This window comes from Mobula birostris, chromosome 4 (assembly GCF_030028105.1).
Source record: "Mobula birostris isolate sMobBir1 chromosome 4, sMobBir1.hap1, whole genome shotgun sequence".
Taxonomy (NCBI): domain Eukaryota; kingdom Metazoa; phylum Chordata; class Chondrichthyes; order Myliobatiformes; family Myliobatidae; genus Mobula; species Mobula birostris.
Window position 1 is genome coordinate 82772985 of NC_092373.1, and position 20936 is coordinate 82793920.

Below are 20936 nucleotides of genomic sequence, written 5' to 3' on the forward strand. Positions count from 1 at the left end.
GTAAAATGTTTTTATTCTCATTTTCCTGTTCCTTGGAATTTTTTTGGAAGTTTTCTCTGTGGTAAATGGTGAAATATGAAATGAAACAAGTGAATATCTACCTAACATTTCTCTTTTTGATAGTAACATTGAACTTTGCAGGATTTACCTTGGAAAACTAACCAGGAATCCCATTTTCCACTTGTTGCACAGAGACACCATGCAAGAAGATTTTGGTTCATTCTGGTATTTGACAGAGATTCCCAGCCAGTAATACTACTCCATTCACTTATTCATACTCTCATCTCTTCACTCATTCACCCATTTCCTCTTACTTACTCCCACACCCATTCTTCAGCTTCATGTACTCGCTCACCTACTCTTCCTCACACATCTAAAGGTTCCTATATTCACATGCTCATACCCTACACTCACTCACAAAGCACTCTAGTTACTTCCACTCTACTCACATGTCCTAAACTAATTTACTTGCCCCTTTACTCGCTCATGTATTACTGTGTACGTACCCATATGGTCCAGGACCCCTTTGGATAATGAACTGTTTACTGATAGATGCCTTTCTCATTTTGAAATCTGAAGAATCCGTTTATTCTTGAAGAAATATAGACAAAAAGATCAGCAAACAACCTTACAAAGTTAATAAAAATAGTGCCTCTCTTCCCGTGGAGTATGTTTCAAAGCAGAAACAATGATTTTGTAAATAATATGAACTAAAGCTATGTATGACTGATCTCAAACTGAAAGTCAAAAGCCACTCTAGACACTTAGACAAGCAATAAAGTAGAATACTGAGGAGCTTGATTTCTAGCTAATGATTTTGTTTCTTTCCTCTGAAATGAAAATGCTATATGTTAAAATATTAATTAAGATTACCTTTATTGTGAGCTAGATGGGACCATTCAAGCTCTATGTATATCCATTGGATGTAGGTATTAGAATGCTTTGTAGCAATTGATAATTATATAATCATTGTGCTAAAGGTAACAAAGTCCTTTACATTACAGGCAACTGAGCATACTCATAGCAACCCAACAAGAGGGAGGTGTTAAATAACCCCAGTAACAGAGGGCCTTTTAAGGACTATGGGTTTTCAAAATGCATTTTAGACCTTAAAGATCTTTAAAATTCCACTGACACTCAGATTTCAGCCATCCATTTGTCTGTTATCATTATCTCTCTTTTGCCAGCTTGCTCTTCAGTACAAGGCAGTTTGCCAGAAGGAGGAAAGTTGTACGCAGATAATAGAGCAAGACAGACAATTTGAAGAGTGGTTTATGGCATACACACATCTTCAGAGAGGGATGAAATTTCTCTGATTTCTGCTCAAGATATCTCTACAAGAATCCCAATCGTAGGATGTCCCGTCTTGCTTGAGCCTGAAAGGAAGGAAAGTTTGCACTCCCCTGTTCCCTTTTGTAGGACATCCATCAGACAGATTGAAACACAGCAAGTTCCCACAAATAACAATGTGATAACTAAATAAACTATTTTAATGATGTTAATGGAGGCTTAAGCCATGAACACTAGTTCAATCTATATACTACTAAAACGCTCATGCCTTGTCTGTCTGTTTGTGACCTCCAATTAGCACAAACGGTGCATTACAGCGGCACTCTTCTCTGGCTAAATCGAATTAAAATGTGCTAACTTACAGAATGCAGGCAAAGTTCAGGGTTATATATTCGTATAAAATTGCTCATTCGCAAAAATCAACAGGCTGCTGTTTAACCCGAGAGCCGATCCGCCATCATGGAAATCGAGGCGCGACAGCCCAACATGATGCATGCGCACGGCAAGCCTCAGCAGCGACACCTACCGGAGCAAAAGGGCAGGGCAGCTGTATTTCGAGGGGTCACATTCTGCCAATCACCATCAGCATGTGCAAGATTGGGACAGATCAAACTGCCACCCATCAATAAGAAATAATTAAATCTTATTGTAATGACGTACTTCGAGACACCCATAAAATCCTTTGCTGCAGTCAAAGGACACCAGTGACTATATCACGTACATTTAGGACAGCGCCAACGACATCATCATGAATAATCCCAGCTTCCTTTGCTGTTACTGCTTTGTATCTTCTATCCAGTATTAGGGTTAAAAAAAGGTCAGCCTAATTATGCCGCGTGGAAAGGGAAGACGGACATTATGGTCAAGAGATGACACCAAACGTCATCGGGAAGCAGCAAGGAGAGGGAGAGAACAAGAATCAGATGAGGCCAGGGTTGCGTGACTCCAGGATCAAAGAGTCAGGACAAAAAAAGATGGCAGAAGAAGAGACAGAGGAGGAGAGGCATGCACATCTCCAGGGTCAGAGACAAACAACAAACAGCAGAAAAGATGAAGAGACAGGGGATGAAAGGGCTGCACGTTTCCAGAATGACAACGAGAAGCAAAAAGGTGGCAGGTAAACCAGAAATTATTCCGTCAGAAGTGTCCTTCGTTAAATGAGCAGCTATATTTCCTTTGCTACGCATCGTTCTTCTTTAATAAACTGAGGTTTTCTACTTCAGTTTCCAAAGCAAAGCGATACCAATAGCATTCAGGAAAATTTAATGTTCATTCTGGTGGCATCAGACTGCACTACCCTTCTCTCAAAGGATGCCCCAACGGGTCACCCGGTTGTCTAGTATTCCTTATTTTTCACTATTTGTATGATTTACCATTTATGTCTTTGTATGGTACTGCTATTACAAAACAATTTTTACATCAAATGTCAGTGATAATAATTCTGATTCTGAGTCCTTTTTAATTCGTCTTTCAGGATCCGCTCCCCGTGCTAATGACATTATCTCTGAACACTCAATATTTATTTGATAGTTGTGCTTTTGAAGTAATCAGGCAAACTCAGACCAGTCTGTACCACAGTAGAATTTCCCAACAAATGGAGACAATAACTCATTTCCTCAATTGGATGCTTTTTATATGTACAGTATACAAAGAAAGCAACTCAAAAAGTTCAATTGGAATACTTGGCCATTACTCAGCAATCCCAGATCTATATTCACACTGATTCCTTTTCAGTGTCCACTCTGTTTCATGAAGCCTAAAATTTTACTGACATGCGGCTAAGGATGTGAGCATTGTGGGTTAGACTAGTACTGTCCATCACTCATTTGAATCAAATACATAGGCAATTTCAAGGAAAAATAGATATCAACATATGGTCAATGGTCAGTTAAGGAAAAGGCCAGAAAGTGTAGATACTCTTCTATGAAGAACAACAAGCCAAATGAGCTTTTGTTATAATCCTGCAGTTTAATTACTGTTATTATTTTTATTCTGGATTTGTTGAAGTAGTTGAATATAAGTTTCCTTGTTTTAATATCAGTCTTGCTGAAGTGTTTCAACCAGAAACGCCGACTGTACTTTTTTCCATAGATGCTGCCTGGCCTGCTGGGCTTCTCCATCATTTTGTGTGCCTTGCTTTAATATCTTTTATTAGAGGGTAAACCTGAACTACTTGTTCCCAGTCAATAGCCCAGACCTCTGATTACTACTGAGTAGATTACCATATCCAACATGCCTTTCCTCATTTTGAATTCTGACTTGATATTTACAAGCTTAGTTTCTACTTTTTTTGAATGTTATACCAAATTGAGTGGACTGAGCACGGTTCTCGGATCAGATCATTCCAGACCTCTGCATGCCTTCAAGAAAAGTGTTAGTCTGAGATGAGATGTGTGTCTGATGCCTGCTGGAGGTCAGCTTTACACTAGGGCTGACTGCTGACCAAATGGCAACTCTATTTGCCTGAATATGGTTTCCAGCACTATAGAAAGAAGTATAGGTAAATGACATTATTTCAGTTTTTAACTTTTTTTTGCATTTTTAAAATTGCTTAAACCTGCTTAAATAGAGACATTCCGAAACATAGAAACATAGAGCATAAAAACCTACAGCATATTACAGGCCCTTTGGCCCACAATGTTGTGCCGACCGTGTAACCTACTCCAGAGACTGCCCAGAATAGCCCTCTATTTTTCTAAGCTCCATGTTGCTGTCTAAGAGTCTCCTAACAGACCCTGTTGTATCTGCCTCTACCACTGCTGCTGGCAGTGCATTCCATGCACTCACCACTCTGTGTGGAAAAAATTACTTCTGACATGTACCTTGTACCTAATTCCAAGTACCTTTATACTGTGGCCCCTCTTGTTAGCCATTTCATCATGGGAAAAAGCTTCTGGCTATCCACATGATCAATGCCTTTCATTTTAAAAACAACTCAGACGTATTTGACAACTATTAAGCTATGAAAGACCCTCTGGACATTCTGGGGGATTCCATGATGCTTGTCTGTCTCTCAGAATCAATTCCACCTAGGGGGAGACCTCCTGGCTGCAGAGACTCATCTTGTCTGATCCCTGCGTCCAGGCAATTTTCTTTAAGTGACAAAATGGGCCCAGCAAGCAAGTCTGAGTAACAAAATGGATTCAGCAAGATGCAGACTTGAGGATAATTCCATTCTGTACTCAGCACAGGAAAAGGGGCAAGATGTTGAGGGTGGATGTGGAAATTCTTAAGGAGGCACAGTAGCTTAGCAGTTATCACAAAGCTTTACAGTACAGGTGACACAGGTTCAATTCCCGCTGCTCCCTGTAAGGAGTTTGTATGTTCGCCCTGTGACTGCATTGGTTTTCTCTGGGTGCTCTGGTTTCCTCAATGGTCCAAAGACTTACCAGTTGGTAGGTTAATTGGTCATTGTAAATTGTAATATGATTAGGCAAGGATTAAAATTGGGGGATTGCTGGGCAGCATGGCTCAAAGGGCCAGAAGGGCCGATCCTGTGCTGTATCTTAATAAAAAGAGAAGAGACTGAGCAGGCAACAGCAAGTTCATGGTTACCTATAGTGTCTGTTGAAGTACTCACTATGAGAAAATACTTTCGTTAATGTATCTTTCAAATTCTGACAGCATTTCTCTCTCACTTTTGCTCATTTGTGCTCTGACCAGTGTGGGGATTTGTCAGCCATCGTTTATTTACCCATGGATTCAGATGGTTTTGAGTAAATATTTGAAGTTACTCATTAACTGAGGCTTTCTGGTGTTTGATTGTGCTTGGTGTTTTAAGTGCAAGAAGCACCCAATGGCTGTGTGATGAAAAGTATTCCATCTGGATTTTTGTGGACAAATTGTATTTGAAGGTACTGCGCCATATTGTAGTCCAGCCTTTGTGTCAATTTCTATTTTGAAAAATAAATATCTTTATTTTATCAGTGCTGATACCTGGCCTCTTCAGTGGGTCTGCATTGACCTCTGGCCTCTGGAGGGGAGTCAGTGCTGACCCCAACAGTGCTTATCCCTGGATTCTACAGATGGTCAGCGATGAACTGTGACCCTTACGATGGGTCAGTGCTGATCCCAAGCCTCTGCAGTGCACATTGTTTTACCCGGATTGGCAATTGATCCATGTGAATTCCTGAGTTCTTCTGTGAGTCTTTGTTGGTTCCTGGGATTTGCCATGAGTCGATGTTGGTTCCGGAGTTCTGTAGAGGGTCGACATTGGCTCCTGCAATTTGTCGTGAGTCGGTGTTGGTTCCAGAGTTCCGTAGAGAGTCGACATTGGTTCCCACGATTTGCCATGAGTTGCTGTCGGTTCTGGAGTTCTGTAGTGGGTCGGTGTTGGTTCCCGGAATCTGCCGTGAGTTTAGCATTGGTTCCTAGATTTTTCTTTAGGGCCAGCACAGATGCCTGGCCTGTGTGATGGATTAATATTGTTCTCAGGTCACTGCAGTCAATTGGTCTCTTCCTAGCTTATACCATGGATCACTGACTCTCCTTGCTTGTGCAGTGGTTTACTTTATGATGGATTGATGATGTATCCTGTGCTGTAGGCTTGGTCACAGATGTTCCTCGGCTTTACCAAGAGTCACAAATAATCTCTGATATGTGTATTTAGACAGTGATGGTCCTTAACACGTGTTCTAGTTGACTGATATTCCCTGACAGTGTGCTAGTCACTGATGTCCATGGTGTGTGTTGTAACGCAGTAGCAATCTGTGGCCCTTGTGCTGGATCACTGTTTGTTCCCTGACCCAGGGGTTGGGTCAGTAGTGTTCATTGGCCTGTGTTCTGGGTCACTTGTACAGTGGGCCCCTGATGATCTGTCCTCTGTGACGGGTCTGTGAAGATCCCTAACCATTGCAGTGATCCCAGCCCCAAAAGTTCAGTTCACTAGAGACCTAGTACACAAGCCAACAGATACCCAAGTCCTGCTGTTCTTCAGTGCCTGTTCCCAGATTCTTTGGTGGGTAAATAATGCATCTCAGTGTCTGTGAAGGTTCAGCAAAGGTACCTGGCCTGACGATTGTTCAGTGCTGGTCCCATGTCACAGTGCTGTTTCCTGGCCTCTACAGTGAGACGGAGGTAGACCCTGGCCTGCAGAGTGGACCATTTTTATTTTACATCTGTGCAATGTGTTACTTTAAGATGGATGGTGGGCTGGGCCATTGATTATACCTGCCCTGTGTACTGGGGCATTAACCATACCTGGCCTGTGAGGGTTGGTCATTGACGATTGCTGCTATTGTGATTGATCAACACAGATCAGTTGCTCAAGTGCTGGATTAGTAATTATTTCTGACCGGCTAACCATCCCTAGGACATGTATCGGGTCACTGATGTTCTCTGGGCCTGAGCTGATGCATTAATGTGCCTTGATCCATGTGATCATTGATATTCCCTGGTCCTTGTGTTGGGTCACTGCTGGTCCCTGGTTTGTATGTTGGGTCTGTAATGTTCCCTGGTCTGTATGTTGGGTCTGTAATGTTCCCTGGTCCGTATGTTGGGTCACTGCTGGTCCCTGGTCTGTATGTTGGGTCTGTAATATTCCCTGTTCTGTATGCTGTGTCTGTAATGTTCCCTGGTCTGTATGTTGGGTCTGTAATTTTCCCTGGTCTGTATTTTGGGTCTGTAATTGTCCCTGGTCCTTGTGTAGGGTCTGTAATGTTCCCTGGTCCGTATGTTGGGTCTGTAATTGTCCCTGGTCCTTGTGTAGGGTCTGTAATGTTCCCTGGTCTGTATATTGGGTCTGTAATGTTCCCTGGTCCGTACGGTGGGTCTGTAATGTTCCCTGGTCCTGGTCTAGGGTCTGTAATGTTCCATGGTCTGTATGTTGGGTCTGTAATGTACCTTGGTCTGTGTGTTGGGTCACTGCTGGTCCCTAGTCTGTATGTTGGGTCTGTAATGTTACCTGGTCCGTATGTTGGGTCACTGCTGTTCCTCGTCCATGTGTAGGGTCTGTAATGTTCCCTGGTCTGTATGTTGGGTCTGTAATGTACCCTGGTCTGTGTGTTGGGTCACTGCTGTTCCCTGGTCCGTATGTTGGGTCTGTAATGTTCCCTGGTCTGTATGTTGGGTCTGTAATGTTCCCTGGTCTGTATGTTGGGTCTGTAATGTACCCTGGTCGGTATGTTGGGTCACTGCTGGTCCCTGGTCTGTATGTTGGGTCTGTAATGTACCCTGGTCTGTGTGTGGGGCGTCTGATAATCCCTGGGCTGGATGCTGGTGCATTGACATTCTCCAGTCTTAGCTGTAATATGTCAGTTTGACTTTTTTAAAAAATGTGTTGTGATAACCTGCCAAGAGGAGAGTTATATCATCAAGTTCACAAGAAGTTGAGAAATTATCTGGAGCGTATTTGGAGTAAGGATAGCAATTATTTTTTTCAGATGATTGCAAAGGTTTTGTTTCCAACCTAAAGTACCAAAATATTCTTCTCTTATGACAATGTACAGTACATGCAGAGTAGTATGGGATATTTTGTGATTCTGTGTTGCTCAATAAAACCAATTAATGTTGAAAGAAGTGCTATTATCGAAGCACAACGAATTTTAAGAGTAAAGTGTAGGACATCAGCTTCAGAAACCAGATACGATGCTATCAGTATATCATATTTCAATTCACTTACGTGGGACCCTATGCTCTGTTGCTCTCTAACAATCTGCCAATTATAATGGACATTGTACCTCACAGGTAAGCAAGCTGATGATGTGATATCTCATCTAATATGGGGCTATAATGCAGCCGATCAGGAGCATTGATCCCTTTTCTGAAATCTCACTGACGTCAAGAGAAGTTCTGCCCTGGTGCTGTACTGCTTTCAGTTTTGGAAAAAATCCAAAGCCAAAATCAATATCAATGTTAAGGCAGTTCGGCACAAGAAGGTAAATCAGATAGAAAACAGAATGAATTGCATCAGAAACTAAATAGAACAGAGAAAGCTAAGATGAAGAGGTATCGGTGGGTGGCCCTGCGTCCAAAATAGACCACAATTAGAGCGTACAATACAATTTACTAAATTGATAGCAGTCAAAAGGAGCAAAAGGTTACAATCAAATGGAAGGTTTTCCAAATGGACAAGGATCTAGAAAACAAGACATATTCAAGTGAATCAAACCAAAGGGAAGATAGATTTAAGGTGAAAAAGGTGGTATAAAAATGTGGGTTGGAGATTACAAGGTGTATTAACTATGAGAAGCTTTTAAAGGAATATGCATTTTATTAATTACACCTGTACACCTGCTTGTTATTGGAAATATCTAATCTGCCAATCATGTGACAGCAACTCAATGCATAAAAGCATGCAGACGTGGTCAAGAAGTTCAGTTGTTCAGACTAAACTTCAGGAACATAGAAAACCTACAGCACATTACAGGCCCTTCAGCCCACAAAGCTATGCCAAACATGTCCCTACTTTAGAACTGCCTAGGCTTTACCCATAGCCCTCTATTTTTCTAAGCTCCATGTACCTATCCAGGAGTGAAAGACCCTATCGGTTCCACCTCCAACACTGCCGCCAGCAGCCCATTCCACGCACTCACCACCCTCTGCGTAAAAAAACTTACCCCTGACATCTCCTCTGTACCTACTTCCAAACGCCTTTAAACTATGCCCTCTCGTGCTAGCCATTTTAGCCCTGGGGAGTGGGAAGAATTGAGTTTGAAGTAACTTTGACCATGGAAAGATTGTTGGTGCCAGACGGAAGTGTTATGAGTATCTCACCTGGGATTTTTACAAACAATAGTCTCTGAGGTTTACAGAGAAAAGTGCAAAAAACAGCATTACAACAGTGATGTGCAGAAGAGCATCTCTGAACGTGCGACACGTCCAACCTTGAAGTGAATGGGTTACCGCAACAGACCATGAACTTACATTTAGTGACCGCTATATCAGGTACAAGAGATACCTAAGTAAAGTGGTCACTGAGCCTAGCTTAATTCGTAAATGTAGAAATGATGCACAATCATGTTCAGACAAAGCACAATGCATTCAGAGACAATTATTGAGTGAAAAATGAATGGTATTGAACATGGTAAGCAAGTCAGTTAAAAGTTCACAGTGAGCAAGCTTCTAAACTTGAAGCAAGCCAATTGAGAATTGGGTTTTCATACTCGGGAATATTGAAGGAAACGAAGGAAGTGCAAACAGGTGAATTATTAACAATATAACATTCAAGAGACTGCAGTAATCTAGAGCAAAATAAAACTATTAGAGGAACTCAGTGAGTTGATCTGCTTCTGTGGAGGAAGGGAATTGTTGATGTTTTTGGTTGAGACACTCTATCAGGAGTAAGAGTGGAGAAGAAAAACAATGGATATTAAGAGGAGAGTGAAAGATGGACCAGGGAGGGGTGAGAAATGATGGAGCCAGGAGGGATGAGTTGGAAGGCCGAGGCAGGGGGATGGTACATGGAAGCAGACAAAGGAAAATAAAAAGGGAATATGGAACCTGGTAGTGGGGGTAAAGGTGGAGCCAGAGATTGGAGGGTTATAATTGGAAAAATCAGGGCTGAAAGTGCCAAAATGCCAAAATATGAAGTAAGGAGAGTGATTTAAGGGAGATGTAGGCCAATGGAACCTGGTGGGTGAGAGGATCTGGTAGGTGAGGTACTTGTGCAGTGTGTGAATGGAGCCAGTATAGGAAGAAGGACAAAAATGAGTGGGGATTTGAGGGTGGAGGCTGCTGGAAAGTGTTTATGGGAATGGAAAGAGACTAGAATGGGAGGGCCAAGGATGAATAAGAAGGGGAGAGAGAGAGAAAATATGAAGTGTCGTTTATTTAGTTTGCTAGGCTAAGGCAAAAAAAGCAAACTAGAATGGTAACTCATAGTCCACCTGGGAAGTCTACAACCCAACGTTGTAGAACTGTGTCAGGGTCTTGGCCTGAAATGTTGACTGTACTCTTTTCCTTAGATGCTGCCTGACCTGCTGAGTTCCTCCAGCATTTTGTGTGTGTTGCTAAGATAGGTAGATACTTTATTGATCCCACAGGAAACGACAGTGTCACAGTAGCATTACAAATGCACAGATATAAATATTCGAAGAGAAGTAGAAAGAATAAAAAAGTAAGTTACCTCAAACAGTCTAACAGGAGGGTGTCATCACTTCCACAGTTATAGGTTGACCTATTATAGAGCCTAATGGCCAAGGGTAAGAATTACCTCACGTAGCGCTCTTTGGAACAGCACAGTTGGCTTAATCTATTACTAAAAGTGATCCTCTGTTTGGTCAAGATGGCATGCAGAGGGTGAGAAACATTGTCCAGAATTGCCAGGATTTTCCGTAGGGTCTTTGTTCTACCACTGCCTCCAGTGTGTCCAGTTTGACTCCTATAACAGAGCCAGCCTTTCTAATCAGTTTATTGAGCCTGTTGGCATCACCCATGTTGATGCCATTGCCCCAGCACACCACCGCATAGTAGATTGTACTGGTGACAACAGACAGGTAAAACATGTGAAGGAGATGCCTGCATAGTCCAAAGGACCTCAGTCTCCTCAGGAAATAGAGACGACTCTGGCCCTTCTTGTACACAGCCTCTGTGTTGGTGCTCCACTCAAGTCTGTCATCCAGGTGCACCTCCAGGTACTTGCAGGTCCTCAACACATCCACGCCCTCACCATCAATAGTAACAGGAAGCACTGCAGGCTTAGTCTTCCTAAAGTCCATCACCATCTCTTTTGTCTTTCTAATGTTGAGTTGCAGATGACTCAGCTTGCTCATTTGACAAAGTCCTCCACCAGGGCCCTGTACTCATCCTCCCGTTCTCGCTTTGTACACCCAACTATTGCTGAGTCATCAGAGAATTTCTGCAGATGACATGACTTAGTGTTGTATCTACAGTCTGAGAAAGGGCAAACAGAAAGGGAGCCAATACAGTCCCTTGTGGGGCTCCAGTGCTGCTTATAACCATGTCTGGCACACAGCTCTGAAGCTGCACAAACGGTGGTCTGCCAGTCAGGTCATCCCATAAGCTCTGCATGACACTTGCAGCACTATGACACCTACGTGTCTGCTCTCCCTTGCCACACCTCAACCCTTGTCCTCTTTCTTTTAACTGCTGAGAGTTCTATTGCCTCTTAATGCATAGAGTAAGACTAGTAGACCATTACTAGATTTCTCACGGGCACCAGATGAGATACATGTGCATATTCTCAGTGAGGAATTTTCTCAAGGCTACTCACCAGGAACAAGAACGCATAAGTCAGGCCAGAATAGGCCAACTCAGGTGCTCACTTTTGAGATTCCATCCACTGATGTGCATTCATGAATGCACATTAAAAGATGCTGCAGGCAGGACAGACTGGCAGGAACCTGAAGTAACAGCACGAACTTTGCTTCCAATGAGTCCACACCACCCAATGTTGAATGAGTGATCAGTTCCTCCATTGCAACCTACCATAATCGTGTCTTTTATGACAACTCTGTTCCCACAGGAACAAAATAAGTACCAACACACAGTGTTTTGCCCCTGAAATATCATATCACTCCCAAAGTCTGTACTCTAGTGAAGGCCTTGGTATGCTGCGATTTCACTCTAGGAACGTACCTGGATTCCATAAGAGAGAATCCTGGTATCTCTCAGGACCAGGAATATGCATGTTGCTTCTGGTGCTAAAACACTACAGTCTGAAGCCTCGGCCTCTGATAAGAACTAATTGTACTTATCCTGAATTCTCAGTAATCTTCTAATATTCAAATGGGGCACAAACATCAGGAATGGAAAACCAGCATGTGACTGTCTTTGTGCAAGAATAATTGGCAATTTATTTGATCTTCTTATGATTTGTTTTGTGAATTTGACTGCTGATTTGAACTTCATGTTATTTGCCTTTGTAGCAAGGTGAGGGCAAAACCCAGAAGTTTGAAGTGAAGAATCCTCTGGTAAGTTTGTCAAGATGCTGAGGTAGGCATGCTTAAAGATGATATTTCTGTAAAAATTGGAAGTACAATCAAGGTTTGCCTTGAAGAGGTCTAGAAGGCCACTGGGTTGAAAAGTAATTAGAGATGGGCAATCCATAAGCAGGAATGAATTTAAAAAGAAAATACACAGAGAAGAAGCATTTGGTTGCTGTAAGACTGAAGAAAATAATTGAAACCTTTAGGGTTATCTGGTTAACTGCTACCTCAGTGCATGTGAGAATTTTGCTTTCCTGTTGTAGGTGGGAGCTTGATTAACGTGACTGCACAATGGTGAAGGCTTGCTGTTGCTTAATATTTCTTGCGGTTGCTCATATCGTGGTGCCCAGCTACTCAGGTCAGTATGAAATTTAAATGATTATGCTGCGGTAATGCTCAGAAAGTGCTTAACCCTGAGATAGATGTCCATCGACGACTTTCCCTTCCGTCAATTCTACATTTCGGTGAAACAGAGGCAGCCTTTCTTTGTAGGTGATTCATCATTCTGGTAAAACTGTACACTGTCCAGGGTACAAAGTTCATATTACCCTGGTGCACATTCTGACTCAGAAGTGAGTTTCCTGCTACTCATCTGCTTTATCACCTAAATCGCTACCTTCTAGCTTTGTAGAATCTGCATCAACTTTGTTCCATCATGTTTCCTGCTGAAACCCTCATACCTAACTTAGTTAATTCTAAACTTAACTATTCTTGTCCTATCCTAGCACATCTTTTGCCATTCACCCAGAACTCTGCTGCCCATAATTCTATTTTGCTCTAAGTAGTTTACACAATTATCTCAGTAACCTTTGCGTAGATTGGTTTCTTGTCTGGAAATACCAGATTTAGATTTCCTTTCCCTGGGGAGAAAGATTGAGTGCATTCATCTCATGATTTTAATAAACCTCTATATTGTCTCCCCTCAGTCCCTACACTCCCAGGAATTAAGTCCTAACCTGCCCAACTTGTCCCTATAACTCAGTCTTTCAAGTCCTGGCAACAGTCTTGTAAATTTTCTCTGCATTTTTTTCAGCTTAATAATGTCCTTCGCATAACACAGTGCCCAGTCCTGTATGTGTAATACTCCCAGTTTAGCTTCACCAATATTTTGTACACAGATGATGCACTGTCCTTGTTTAGATCAAGTGCTATACTAGTATGGAGGATACACTGCCTTGGTACTAATGCCATAATTCATGTCAGATTGGTAAACTGTCCTGCAGAGAGCAATAATTAAGATGATTCTTTATTTTCCTTTTCAGTATTTTTATCAGAAAAAAAAGCCTCTGAAGTCTTGAGAATTAGGAAACGGGACAATTCTTTCTTTGAAGAATTCAAGACTGGAAATTTAGAAAGAGAGTGTTCTGAAGAATATTGTGATTTTGAAGAGGCAAAAGAGATTTTCCCAACAACAGATGATGCTGTAAGTATCCTGCAGTCAATTGGCGCAGAACCCCGGTTGCCTTAATAAATCTGTCATAGTTTTATTGGCACTGAGGGAAAGATTTACATACTTTGAACCTTTTGAATCTCCACAGAACGGTTGTAACACTAATGCATGAGAAAACAATTGGTGTTGTTATTGTGTGCACAGTAATGCCTTTCACTGGAGGAATATTTAACCTTGTACCTCTGGTGTATCCCTTCTGCCCAACCCACACCTCTTCTTTGGAATGAGTTACTTCATTTCAAGCAACAATAGATGTTCTGCAGTTGGCTCACCTTCACAACTTATTGAAGTTCCTCCTTTAGAGTAGCCTCTGTTGGGAATTGTTTGGAAAGTGGGCTTCAGTTGCAGTATTTACCCTTGGAATAGTTTTTCACCACATTGTATAGGGTAGGAACCCAACTCTTCCATATTTCTGAATTAAAGTAAGTTAGCACCTTGGAGACTGAGCACGTATTATGGAGCCTCCATCTAGTGAATCTTTAACATGTAACACATGGTATAATTATGAGACCAACTTCTACAGATATGTGGTGGTGAATATATTGACTGGTTGCATCATGGAAACACCAATGACCTTGAATGAAAAAACCTGCAAAAAGTAGTGGATATGGCCCAGTCCAATACAGGTAAAGCCCTCCCTGCTATTCAGTGCATCTACATGGAGCACTGCCACAAGAAAGCAGCACCATCATCAAGGAACCCCACCACCCAGTCCATGCTCTCTTCTTGCTGTTGTAGAGGAGCCTCAGGACCCACGCCATCAGGTTCAGGAACAATTATTACCCCTCAACCATCAGACTCTTGAACCAGAGGGGACACCTTCACTCACCCCGTCACTAAACTTTTCCCACAACATATGGACACACTTTCAACGATCCTTCATCTCACGCTCTTGATATTTATTGCCTGTTATTAATATTTTTTTCTTTGTGTATTTTCACAGTTTGTTGTCTTTTGCACATTGGCATTTGTCTGTCTTGTATGCAATCTTTCACTGAATCCATTGTGTTTCTTTGCACTTACTGTGGATGCCCGCAAGAAAAATGAATCTCAGGGTCATATATGGTGAGATATATGTTCTCTGACAATAAAGTTATTTTGAATTTGAAGTGTTTTTGTAAATAGTGTTATGAAAAATTACAGGGATCTTGATCAGCTGGTACATAGGCTGAGCCCTGGCTAAGGCTTTCAATCCAGATAAATGTGAGGTATTGCATTTTGGGAGATCGATCAGAGTAGGACTTCTACAATGAATGCTAGGGTCCCAGGGAATGTAATAGAACAGAGGGACCTAGGAATACATGCGCATAATTCATTGCAAACACTGTCACAGATATACAGGGTGGTGAAGAAAGTGTTGGGTTCATTGGCCTTCATCAGTCAGGATATTGAATATAGGAGTTAGGAAGTTAGGTTGCACTTATTTAAGACATTGGTGAGGCCACACTTGAAGAATTGTGCCCGGTTTTGGTCACATTACTACAGGAAAGATGTTACAAAACTGGAAAAGAGTACTGAAAAGATTTACTAGGGTGTTGTCTGGACTTGGGGGACTGAATTACAAGGAGAGTTTGCATAGACTAGGATTTATTTCTGGAACGCAGGAGACTGAGGGGTGACCTGATAGAGGAATATAAGGTCATGAGGGTATAGACAGGTTGAAAGCACATAGTCCATACAGGTTTTTTCCCAGGGAGTGGGTGCAAACATGTCGATGTAGATTTAAGATCAGGGGCATCTTCTTCACACAAGAACTGATACAGATTTGAAATAAGGAACCAGAGGTAGTGGTTGAGACAGGCATATGAGCAGCATTTAAAACAAACCTAGATAAGTACATGGATAGAAGAGATTTATGAGGCTGTGGGCCAAAAATGGACAAATAGAACCAGCTAACACAGTTGGCATGGTTTGAATTGTTGGGATGAGTTGGTTCGAAGGGCCTGTTTCTAAGCTCTTATGATTCTATGACGCTGACAGACCACCATTTGGTTCTGAACTTGAAAAGCGAGCAAGCATCAAAGATAATATTTTTCATTTCAGTTACTTGACAATAGTATAAATTGTTCTTAGGCATAGACTCAACCCAAAGGAATATGATTAGAGAATGTGCATAAAAATGTTCATGATGGTTTAAATAGCATTTCCAACACATGAGCATGATGAAGAAATGAGTTCACTATGATGAAGAGTCCAAAGCCTAGAAAAAAATAGACTGAGGGATATGGAGAAAAGCTTGGATTGATGAATTTGACAAGAATGTGGGTGAGTGGGATTCTGGAATTTAGGAAGTGTGATTATGGAAACTAATAATATGTTCACTAAGCATAATTGTATGAAATGGTGGTGGAGGGATTAATTTTTTTTAAATGTGAACAGGCTTTTTGCACAATGTGCTTTTGTTGGAGTTTAGTTGCCTAATTGTTTTGTTCTTGTCATTAGGTATATAGTACAGAAGTGTTCTAATTAATTGCATTCACACAGGATCTCAGATTACAGTATCTGGTATTTTACTAAGGCATCTAATCAACTGTATACTTTTTTGACAGTTAATATTTTGGAACAAGTATGTCGGTGAGTAAACTGCTTTCTCACAAGCTAGGAATAGATAAAAAAAATTAATAAACAATATTAAAGCAACGTTTGCATTTAATGTTCATTGTGAACTGTGATTGGTTATTTTCTTTAAAATGGCTAAAAGATTACAATTAGCTTCAATGTGAGATATTCCTTCATATATCATCCAGTGTGCTATCAGTAACAATTTCAAATAGAATAGAATGGTGTTCTGCCATCAAAAAAAATTCCACCCTTCTGTCCCATGTTGTGTTTTCCTGGATGTGTTATAATCCCAATTTTTCTACTCTCATCCTACTCTAGTAACATGCAGATTTTTAAACAGGCCATTGATCTCTTTCCATGCCACATTGGTTCCTGTAGGTGATGTTCATTAGAAAGATGTAGAATGGGTGGTCTTACTTTCCAGTATTAGGCCATTTCTATGATGGGGAATTCTATTATCACTTAATTCCATTATTAAATTATTTTATTCCATTTATCATATTACATATAACAGTAAGACTGTCTGAGATAAGTGGAATTGAGTAATTTTAGTAATGGATTTTTAAAATCATGGCTATGAAGTTACTTAGTTATCTGTCTAATAAATGCGTGAAAATAGTGAAAACTTTATGCTTTACATTAACATTGCTTATATGAAACACTGCGTTATGGAGTATTTTTATCAGCCTAGCAATATTTTGTACCTAAATTTATACAGAATTGGAATAGAACCCTTTGAGAATGTTTTGTCATTCAGCGAAGTCATTACTCCTCTTCTGTTTCATCTACACCTTCCTTTAATATCCCAATTTCCTTGAGTCCCTGGGTATCCAAAAATATGTATATTGATTTCCTTTGTGGATGTGTCAATGAACATTTATTGTGTTCTTGTTAGAGAATTTCAAAGCTTCATATTTGTTTAGTAATTCATTTTTTTGCACTACCTTACTTTCCATTTTTCTATTTTCTATTTATGATTTATAATTTAAATTTTTAATATTTACTATCGATTTGTAATCCAGGGAGCGGGAAGTGCAGAATCAAATATCGCTATGATGATTATACATTCTAGTATCAATTGTTTGGCAACAATAAAGTATAAAATAATGAATTGGCTATTCCCAATCCTTTATCCTGTGACCATGACTCCTCACTCTAGTTTTTCCAGAACCTTCAGTTTCCATTCTTTATGGGAAGCAGGAAAGAGTCAAGCTCCAAGATAGTATGCGTCCACTGAGCTTTGCCACTTAGGATAATCTCCTGATTACAGAAATCAGACTAGTAATTCTGTATTTTTCTAGTCAGCCAAATGGAATGATGACCCATTGCAACTTCATCTTGTCCTCTCTATCACTGTTGGAAGCCTGGCTTCAGTCAATTCAATTCACTCTATCCAGTGAAAAAGAAACAAAAAAAAGAGAATGTTTGGATAAAGTTCATAACTTTCCATCTCTGAGAAGACTATTTGTGCACTATTGCTAGAAGCTCAGCTCTTCAAGCCAAGCTGTTCCAGTAAATCTTTTCTGTCTGTCTGTATCTTGTTTTACAGCGGTTGGCATCCAGCTTAATGGTGCATTACCGCCACCCTCTGCTCCAGAATGTGCACTAGACATACATTCTAAATCCCTTCACCCAATCACACGCGTGTGTGTATATATATATATATATACACACACACACAAACCTACACTTCACCCTCCCATCTTTGACCATCCTAGTATCCTATTCTTGTTTACTCATCATATTCTATAAAAAAAACCCTGTACCCCTTAAAAACGCTAAAAATACCCGGACTTGTGCTTTCTCACCCATGCCCAGCAACCCTTTTAATGTGAATTCCTGCATCCCCAACTCCCTTAATTTATTTCTCATCATCTCTCTCTGTATCCCATACTTCCTGCAACACAAAACTACATGTTCTACTGACTCCTCTTCCTGACATTCCTCACACAATCCTGTCTGGTGTTTCCCTATCATTTTCAATGTTTTGTTTAATGCACAATGCCCCAGCCTTAACCTAGTCCACACAATTTCCTCTCTTCTGTTTCCATTACCTACCCTAGTAACTGCAACACTCTTTTGTATTTGATATAAATGCCTCCCTTTCCCCTCCCTGTCCCATCTTTCTTGCCACATTCGGTTGACTTTTTCCCAGATTACACACTTAACCTCTGCTTTACTGATACTAATGTGCATTTCCACATTTTCTTTCTTTAATGCCCTCTTTGCCAACTCATCCACCCTCTCATTCCCCTTCACCCCTACATGTGCTGTAACCCATAGAAATTTTACCTGACCTCCTTGATTTGCAATTCTTGTAACTAACTGAAGGACTTCATAATGTACATCTTGCTGACTGTTTGTGTGAAAAGACCTTAAACTTGCTAGAACTGAGGATGAATCTGAACATATCAATGCTTTGGCTTGTCTGGCTTTCTGCACCCATTGCAACGCAACCAACACCGCCAGCATCTCCACTGTAAACACCTCTAACTCATTAGATGTTCTTCTGCTGATTCCAATTTCTTTTGCTGGTATTACCACCCCAAACCCTGTCACTCCTGTTTCAGGTTCCTTCGCACCATCCGTATAAATGTGAGTATAATCACTATACTTTTCCATCACATGACAGTTAAATGCATTTACTAAATCTGTTTATATCTTTCTTTCCTTTTTACCTCTAATAAATGCCAGTCTATATCAGGCCATACAAGCTTCCATGGAGCTACAACCGGATAAACTACTGGAGGACTTATCCTCAGATCAAATACTCCACATTCTTTCGCGATATCATTCCCTACCCGACTAAAGGTATCCCTCTGAAACTTCCCATTTTCCCAGCACTCCTGCAACACTCCTTTAGTAGGGTGAGAATCATTGTGCCCCTGCAAGTTAGCCCAGTAGTTTGCCATCAGTTGCATCCTTCTTAGTTCCAAAGGCATTATTCCCATTTCTACCTGTAGGGCTGACACTGGTGACATTTTAAAAGCCCCACTGCACACTCTCAAGGCCTGAGCCTGAATCACATCCAGTTTCCTTATAAGAGACCTAGCTGCTGATCCATATACTATATTTCCATAATCCAATACAGATCTTACTAAAGCCACATACATTCTCTTCAAAGCTGAACAACTTGCTCCCCATTCCCTACTAGTCAAACATCTCATCACATTTATTACTTTTTTACATTTCTCCTCAACTTTCCTGATATGGTCTGCCCATGTTAATCATGAATCAAATATAACTCCCAGAAATTTAAATGATGCAACCCTTTCTAATTCAACCCCATACATCCTTAACTTCTTCCCTACCTCAACCCTTTTCCTGGTAAAAAAAATACAGTTTGAGTTTTGTCTACTGAAAATCTACATCCCCAATCATAACCCCACTCCACCACTTCATCAATTGCTTCTTGTAGTTTCCTGATTATATGGTCCATGTTCCTGCCTCTTTTCCACAAGGCCCCATCACCCGCAAACAGTGACCTACCTATATCCACTGGTACCTTTGTGAAGACATCATTGATCATAATGATGAAAAGTAACGGGCTAATCACACTACCTTGAGGTGTGCCATTTTCCACTATGTACTGTTTTGATAATTCTGATCCAATCCGAACTTGAATTTTTCTACCAAACAAAAAATCTTTAATCCAATTAAAAACGCTCCCACCAACCCCCACCTTGTGCAGTTTAATTAATAATCCTTCCTTTCACATCATATCATAGGCTTTTTCAATGTCAAAGAACACTGCCACTACTGACTCTCTATTTGCCTGGGCCTTCCTTATTTCAGTCTCTAACATAATCACTGAGTCCATGGAATTCCTTCCCTTTCTAAAACCACTCTGATAACTTGCCAGCATTCCCCTTTTCTCAAGCTCATATGATAACCTTTCTGTTATCATCCTTTCCATTATCTTACACATACTTGATGTTAATGCAATTGGTCTGTAGCTAGTGGGTTTTGACAGATCCTTGCCAGGCTTCCTTATTGGAATTACTACTGCTTCTTTCCATGCACTTGGTAATCTTCCCTCCTCCCACACTCTGTTATAAAAATGCAGCAACTTCAAGAGCGCTCCTTCTCCTAGATTTTTTAGCATCACAGAGCATATCAGATCTTTCCCTGGGGAGGTTGGTCTCGATCTCTTTATTGCTCTCACCATTTCTGCTAATGTAAATGGATCATCAATTATATCATCTGTTCCTTCCCTCCTGCTTAACACACCTGGGTGTTGGCTCATTATTCTTTCCCTTCTTCAGACAAATTTTCTGAACTGTGTATCAGTACAAATGACTTGGCCATGACCTCAGCCTTATCCCTACTGGAGACTGCAGTTTCCTCCTCAGATATCATTACTGGATATTCTCATTCCCTTCTATCTCCTCCCATCCTCTTAATCATTCCCCATATCTCTCACACAGGTGTTGTTCTTCCTACCTTGTTGCAAAAACTCCTCCAACTTGCCCTTTTAGCTTGACGTATAGTTCTTCTCACCACTGCCTGTGCTTTCTTATATTGAACCAAATGCTGCATATTATGGGTTCTTTTAACTAGCCTGAATGCTCTATTTCTGTTTTTTACAGCCTGACAACATTCCTCTGTCCACCATGGTACCAGTTTTCTATTCATCCTATTTTTACTCCTAGGTATAGATCCTTCTGCTGCCATGATAATTGCTGAAGTCACCTGACTGTTTAATTCATCTACATTTCCAGAAATATCAATCTTTGTCAACCCTTCTT

General features: G+C 40.9%; 1 protein-coding gene across 1 annotated transcript in view; it reads left to right on the forward strand.

The window, feature by feature from the left end:
- Positions 1-5067: 5067 nt before the first annotated feature.
- Positions 5068-20936, forward strand: part of LOC140197038 (uncharacterized) — a 99357-nt gene continuing 83488 nt past the window's right edge. Inside the window, exons 1-5 of the mRNA XM_072256969.1 lie at positions 5068-5144; positions 12117-12161; positions 12440-12534; positions 13439-13599; positions 16176-16200. Of these exons, the coding sequence (XP_072113070.1) occupies positions 12468-12534; positions 13439-13599; positions 16176-16200 (253 nt within the window). The 5' untranslated portion in view covers positions 5068-5144; positions 12117-12161; positions 12440-12467. The remainder of the gene's footprint in view (positions 5145-12116; positions 12162-12439; positions 12535-13438; positions 13600-16175; positions 16201-20936) is intronic.